Below are 7253 nucleotides of genomic sequence, written 5' to 3' on the forward strand. Positions count from 1 at the left end.
TACAATTAAAAAATTTTCTGTTTGGACTTTATAATTGAAGAATTAGAAAGTTAATTAAAGAATTTTCTAGTTGGACTTTCCTGTAGATAAGTGTCTTGTTTGAGACAATTCATCTGAAGCTTTTTGTGTGTTGAAGGCACCTGGAGATTTTGTTCAAATGCAGCTGCTTGTTCAATAGATTCAGAGTGGAGCCTGAGATTATGCATTTCTAATAATTTGAGTAATGCCAATGCTGCTGTTTAGGGGATCTTAGTTTGGTTAGCAAGCATTTAGAATTTACTGATATTGTTGAAAAATGTTGTTATTACGTGCTGTCGAGTTGCTTGCGACTTCATAGCGACCCTATGTATGAGAGCCCTAAACCCGGCTCTATCCCACACCAGCCTCACTGTCTCTGACACACTTATTCCCATTACCCCAGTCACTGAATCAATCCATCTCATCAAGGGTCTTTCTCTCTTGCGCTATCCCTCCACCCTCCCAAACATGATGTTCCTCTCCAAGGACCAGTCTCTCCTTAAAACATGTCCAAAGTATGTCAAATGAAACTTCAGAATCCTTGCCTCCAGGGAGCAGCCCTGTTTCACCCTCTCTAGGATGAACCTTTTTATTCTCCTAGCAATCCATGGTATATTTAACACTCTTCTCCAGCACCACAGATCAGAGGCATTAGTTCTCCTTTTTTTTTTCCTTTCTCCTCACCTTTTCTTTTTTTTGTGTGTTCTGATTTTTTTTTACTGAGATTTTAATCAAAGTTTATAAAAAAACCTTGAGTTTCCATTCATTCGTTGTTGCACATTTTCCTTTCTGTCCCACTCCCTTCCAGTTCGCTTTAAAAATATGGAACACTTCATGAATTTGCATGTCATCCTTGCGTAGGAGCCATGCTAATCTTCTCTTTATTGTTCCAGTTTTAGTAGATGCGCTGCCAAAGTTATCACTCAATTCTCCTTCTATCATCCCTAGTCATTGTCCATCTCTATGTTGCATAACAAGCAATTATGAAGACTGTTGCCTTGATCAGGTGCGCCTTAGTCTCCAAACTGATGCCATTGCTCTTCAGTACCCTATAGAGGTCGTCCCTGACAGTTGACTTTCCCATGCAACTTGTCTTTTGATTTACTGGCTGCTGGTACCAAGTGTGTTGATTGTGGAGCCAAGCAAACTAAAATTGTTGACAATCACAATATCTTAACCATCCGTAATGATGCTGCCAATTGGCCCAGTGGTGAACATCTTTGTTTTCTCGATGCTGAACTTCAATCCATATTGAAGGCTGCAGTCCTTGTATACATAAGTTTTCCAAAGATTAAGAATACTTAGCAAACATAAAGCATTCACAAAAGTGGAATTTTTTTAACCTAAAAGTGTTCTGACCTAATGGAATTGTAACATTTTTTTAAGTATAAAATCAGCATTTTTATGGAAAAATAGTTTACAGTAACATAGTTCGTGTATGTAATAATTTTTTCCCTAATTACTTTTGCAGACAGTATTTAAGACTTTACCAGGGCAGAAGATCGCAAGACTGGAGCTAGGAGGGGTTCTCAACACACCTCAAGAAAAAATCTTTATTGCTGCTGGATCTGAAATTAGAGGCTTCACAAAGAGAGGGAAACAGTTCCTCTCTTTTGAAACAAATCTCACTGAAAGTATTAAAGCTATGTATGTTTATTATTTTCCTTTTCTTTTTATGAGTTCATTTATAGTATTTTTTGATAATTGTAAAGGAGCCCCAGTGGCCCAGAGGTTAAGTACTGGGCTGCTAAACAGTTGGCTGATAATGTGAACACACTAGCTGTAGGAGGATGATTTGAAGTTGGCATCTTGTTATTGTTGTATGCCATGGAACTAACTTGTACCTCACGCTTCAGCAGATTTACAAAGGCAGTAAATTGCATGGAAGGAAATTACCTGTCTTCTGTGGAGCAGCTGGTGGATTTGAACTGTGTGCCCCCTTTAGGTTGGCAGTATAGCCTTACCAGTAGGTCACCAGAATTCTCTCCATGAAGACTACCTTGTGTAATCTTTTGAAATCCTATAGTACCATTCTATCCTATCCTGTAGAGTTGCTATAAGTCAGAAGTAACTCTATAGTACTGAGTTTAGAAGGACTTTATTTATCAGAAATCATACTTTGAATCAATCTAACTTTGCTGGTTGTTAAAATGTTACTTTCTAAGATAATGTATAATATTTATATATTCACTTTTTTACTTTTGGTTCAGATATGAAAGGAATGGTAGAAATATTCAGATTTAGGTTTCTTATCCTTAAGTGTCTCTTGAGAGTCCTGTTTTTTTACCTAGCATCATTTTGTTAAAAGGTCAGCTATTGCTTTCTGCTGGAAAATGCTGCTCAGGAAGCATCACTAAAGTGTTTATTCCCATGTCAAAATCAGAGTCTCCTAAAGAGCCCAAACAGCTTCACAAACTATTCATTGGAGGGTTGAGCTTTGAAATGACAGATGAAAGCCTGAGGAGCCACTCTGAGCAATGGGGGATGCTCACGGACTGTGTGGTAATGAGAGATCCAAATACCAAATGTTCCAGACGCTTTGTCTTTGTCACATACTCAGCTGTGGAAGAGGTGGATGCAGCCGTAAATGCAGTGCCCCACAAGGTGAATGGAAAGGTTGTAGAACTGAAGATGGTGTCTTGGGAGAAGATTCTCAAAAGACCAGGTGCCCACTTAACTGTGAAAAAGATCTTCGTCGGTGGAATTAAAGATACTGATCTATCAGATGCTCAGCTGAAGAAGGAGGGGCAGTTTCCTCCTGTACCAGTCAGATCCGATTTGACGGTACACACATACACCAAAAAATAAGATTAAAAAAAAAAAGTTACTGAAGCACATCACTTAGGAGATTATTTTGAGCAGTACTGGAAAAATTGAAGTGATCAAAAACTGACTGAGGCAGTGGCAAGAAGAGGGGCTTTGCTTTGTAACTTTTGATGATCGTAATTCTGTAGATAAAATCGTTATTCACAAAAATCATACTGTGAATGGTCACAACTGTGAAGTGAGGAAAGCCCTGTCAAAGCAAGAAATGGCCAGTTCCTCTTCCAGCCACAGAGGTTGAAGTGGTTCTGGAAACTTTGGTGGTGACTGTGGAGGTGTTTTTTGGTGGGAATAACAACTTTGGTTGAGGACAAAACCTCAGTGGACGAGGTGGCATTGGTGGCAGCTGTGGTGGTTATGGAGGCAGTGATGATGTTTATAATGGATTTGGTAATGATGGTGGTTACAGAGGAGGTGGTCCTGCTTACTCTGGAGGAAGCAGAGGCCATGGAAGTGGTGGATAGGGTTATGGAAACCAGGGCTGTGGCTGTGGCTGGAGTGGCAACTATAACAATGGAGGTGGCTTTGACAGTGGTCGTGGAGGCAGCTTTGAGGTGGTGGAACCTATAATGATTTTGGAAATTACAACAATCAGTCTTCAAATTTTGGACCCATGAATGGAGGAAACTTTGGAAGCAGAAGCTCTGGCTCTTATGGTGGTGGAAGTTAATATTTTGCCAAACCAACGTGGCTATGGTGGTTCAGGCAGCAGCAGCAGCTATGGCAGTTACAGACAGTTTTAGTAACTGCCAGGAAGCAAAGCTTAGCAGGAGAGGAAGGCCAGAGAAGTGACAGGGAAGCTACAGATTACAACAGATTTGTGAACTCAGCCAAGTACAGTGGTGACAGGGCCTAGCTGCTACAAAGAAGACATGCTTTAGATAATATTCATGTGTATGGGCAAAAAACATGAGGACTGTATTTGTGACTAATTGTATAACAGGTATAAGAGGTTATTTTAGTTTCTGTTCTGTGGAACGTGTAAAGCATTCTAAAAACAAGAGTTTTAATGTAGATGTTTGGGGTTTTTTTGCACCCATGCTGTTGATTGGTAAATGTAATAGTCTGATCATGACACTGAATAAATATCTCTCTTTTTTTTTTAAAAAAAAAAAAAGTTCAACTCTCCATTTCCCAAATAACATGCCTCCGGAAAGTCTATGAACTTTGATAAATGTCGATAGTTGTTGAGGAGCTTCAGGCCTTTCATTCATGAGTCATGCTCGACTTGAAGGCAATCAACAACAAACAACAGCATTAGCATTCATGAATACTAATAGGGAGAGGAATACTATTAGGATGAATACTAATAGGGCCTAGTGGTGAGAAGCTTCATTGCAATTCCAAAGGCCATGGTTCTAAGCCGCCAGCCATTCCATAGGAGAAGAAATCTCCTCCCCCCCACCCCCCCCCCAAAAAAAAGAAATCTCCCATCTAATACACTGCCTCTGAAAACCTGCTGGAGGGTCAGCTGTGGGTCAGTTACAACTTGATGGTACATAACAATAGGATATAGAATGCTCTGATGGCATAATGGGTAAGGAATTGACCTCCTATCCTAAAGCAGTTTGAATCTACTGCCTGCTCCAAGTGAGAGAAATGATCAGTCTCCTGTGAAATTTACAGCCTCTGAAAACTCACGAGAGGGTTAGATACTAGTTGGTTCCTATTTAGTGGCAATGGGTTTTAAATAAGGTATATTTTCAGGTGATCAAGTAAGATTCTTAAATGAAAAGTATTTTCTTCAAAGGCTTTCTAATGTTTGGAATTTTATAATAACATTTTTAAGTTTTGAATCATGGAGAAATATAAAAAGCAAGGTTGGTTTTAGATGTAAGCTATATTTATTTTTAACTTACGTTTACATTCAGTGAAGGAGCCTTGGTTACATAGCTGGTAACATCATGCTGTTAACCAAACTGTTGAAGGTTTGAATTACCAGGTGTTCAGAAGTAGAGACTTTTATGGGAAGTCACCTCTCATAAAAATACACAGCCTCAGAATCCAGATGGAGGCTTGCTATGAGTCGAACTGACTCAACAGTAAATCTGATTTTACATTCAGAAGGGTATGTAGCTAAAAATGAGAGAAAGATAAGGAGTTTCTGAATCAGTAATCTATTTAATTAGTTTCTGAAGTAATTTTACTGATGTGACACAATTGGGATGTATCACACACACCTTAGTCTCCAGAGAGACACCATTGCTCTTCAGTACTTTAGAGAGGTCCCTAACAGCCGACTTTCCCATCACAATACGTCTTTTAATTTTCTGGCTGCTGGTGCCAAGAGTGTTGATTGTGGAGCCAAGCAGACTAAAGCTGTGAACAATCTCAATCTCTTCACCATCCATCCTGATGCTACCAATTGGTCCAGTGGTGAGAATTTTTGTCTTCTTGACATTGAGCCTCAGTCCATACTGAAGGCTGCAGTCTTTGACCCTCAGCAGCAAGCGCATCAGGTCCTCCTCAGTTTCAGCAAGCAGGGTTGTGTCATCTGCATACCACAGATTGTTGATAGATAGATCTTCCACCAATCCTGATGCTGCATTTCTCATAGAGCCCAGCCTCCCGGATGATCTTTTCTGCATACAGGTTGAAAAGGTATGGTTCAGGACACATCTCTGGCATACGCCCTTTCCAATTTTGAACCATTATTTGAACCAAATTTTGAAGAAGTTACTTAATAGTTTAATTAGTTGGTATTAATTAATTAATTAATTGGTGTTACCAAGTAATACTTTACTCACCTATAAAAAGGAACAATGTAATTTATAGGAAAATTAGTTGTTGTAATATGACATCGAATCAGAACCAACCCATAGCTGACACTTCAGCAGCATTACAGAGGCAGTTAATCAAATGGGAGGAGAAGATTCATCTTTTTCTCTCTCGGGGAAGCTGGTGGTTCTGAACCCTTTAGTTTTGCGTTGGTGGTGCAATTCCTTATCATTAAGCAACTCGGTAGTTGTTAATTTAATACTTAAATGAATTCATATTTGTAAATTACTTAGGACTGTAATTGGCACATAATACACATATTTTCTACAGTTATGGAAAGTTAAATTGATCTTCTGTATTCTTGTTCTCAGTTTTCCCCAACTCATTTTTTATTGAGGAGCTTGAAACTTACAATACCTTTTTTCACCTTTAAAAATCAAAATAGCATTATGCTGAAAAGGTTAGAAGAAACTGAGTGGAAGAAAGTTTTTTTAGACTGTTCTCTTTAATGGTAATGTAATAGACTATTAATAAACTTGTTTTCATTTCTGGAAAAACAAAAAGATGAGAAAATTATGGGAAAAAAATCTTGAAAAAATCTCTTGCTGATTTTAAATGCATGGATATATTAAATTGCTGTTTAATGTTTTCAGGCACATATCTGGCTCAGACCTCTTTCTCAGTGCAAATTATATCTACAACCATTATTGTGACTGCAAGGACCAACATTATTACCTTTCTGGGGACAAAATCAATGACATTATCTGCCTTCCAGTGGACCGATTACCGCGTATTACACCAGTATTGGCCTGCCAAGATAGAGTTCTTAGAGTTTTACAGGTGCTTGTTACTTGCATTTTCATAATTTTATATAATTTTGGCAAATAATTATGGGTGAACAGTGTTTCATTGAGATAAACTTTTAGTTGCTGTTGTGTGCTGTCAAGTCAGAACTGACTTATAGCAGACCGTCCAGTGGGCTTTCAGAGGCAGTTAATCACATGGGAAGAGATTGCCTGTCTTCCCATGGAGCTGCTGGGCAAATTTGAACCAGAGATCCCTGGTAGCCTAGTTATTTAGTTATTAGTACTACTTTAATTGTCTAAAACGGAAATTTGGTATTAGAAAAACATTTAATAAATTTAATTTCTTTGTACTTGGGTCAGATGTATTGTAGTTGGACAGTTTTTGGAGAGACATAAATGGACAAAAAGCTATCTGCCTCTCACATCCCATCTGTGATACCTGAACTAGTACTATCAGAATAGACTAGAGACCTCATCTGAAGGTTTCTATAGTCTAGAATAGTCTGAAGGTCTCTAGAGACCTTCTCCAGTCGTTATTCTTTTGTGTACTGCAATCATTCCTTTCCCCTAATCAAAGGATATTGGCTCGAAGAGGATGTTAGATGTTATTTTTTCATGTTAAATTTTAATGTAGTTTAAATCAGCGTTATAAAATTTGATTTTATCTAGTGTTTATGACAATGTAGGGAACAGAATTGCCACTCAGTAAATATTTATTGACTAAATAAACAAGTGATAGAAAAGAACAATCATTTGATGTCTGCATATTTCTGTTAAAAGGCAGCTGCTCAAGGTGATTTTTATTGTTGTTATGTGCCGTCGAGTCGCCTGCGACTCATAGCGACCCTATGTACAACAGCCCTAAACTCCGCTCTGTCCTGTGCCAAT

The 7253-nt window shown here is 38.5% G+C and overlaps 1 protein-coding gene and 1 pseudogene across 1 annotated transcript in view; both read left to right on the forward strand.

Annotated features, from left to right (window-relative positions):
• Window positions 1–7253, forward strand: part of BBS7 (Bardet-Biedl syndrome 7) — a 77709-nt gene that overhangs the window by 14905 nt on the left and 55551 nt on the right. The window contains exons 4-5 of the mRNA XM_006881050.1: window positions 1490–1665; window positions 6213–6399. Of these exons, the coding sequence (XP_006881112.1) occupies window positions 1490–1665; window positions 6213–6399 (363 nt within the window). The remainder of the gene's footprint in view (window positions 1–1489; window positions 1666–6212; window positions 6400–7253) is intronic.
• LOC102845356 lies at window positions 2389–3584 on the forward strand (annotated as a pseudogene).

Source organism: Elephantulus edwardii, unplaced genomic scaffold, assembly GCF_000299155.1.
Source record: "Elephantulus edwardii isolate Elephantulus edwardi_28Jun2011 unplaced genomic scaffold, EleEdw1.0 scaffold00012, whole genome shotgun sequence".
Classification (NCBI taxonomy): domain Eukaryota; kingdom Metazoa; phylum Chordata; class Mammalia; order Macroscelidea; family Macroscelididae; genus Elephantulus; species Elephantulus edwardii.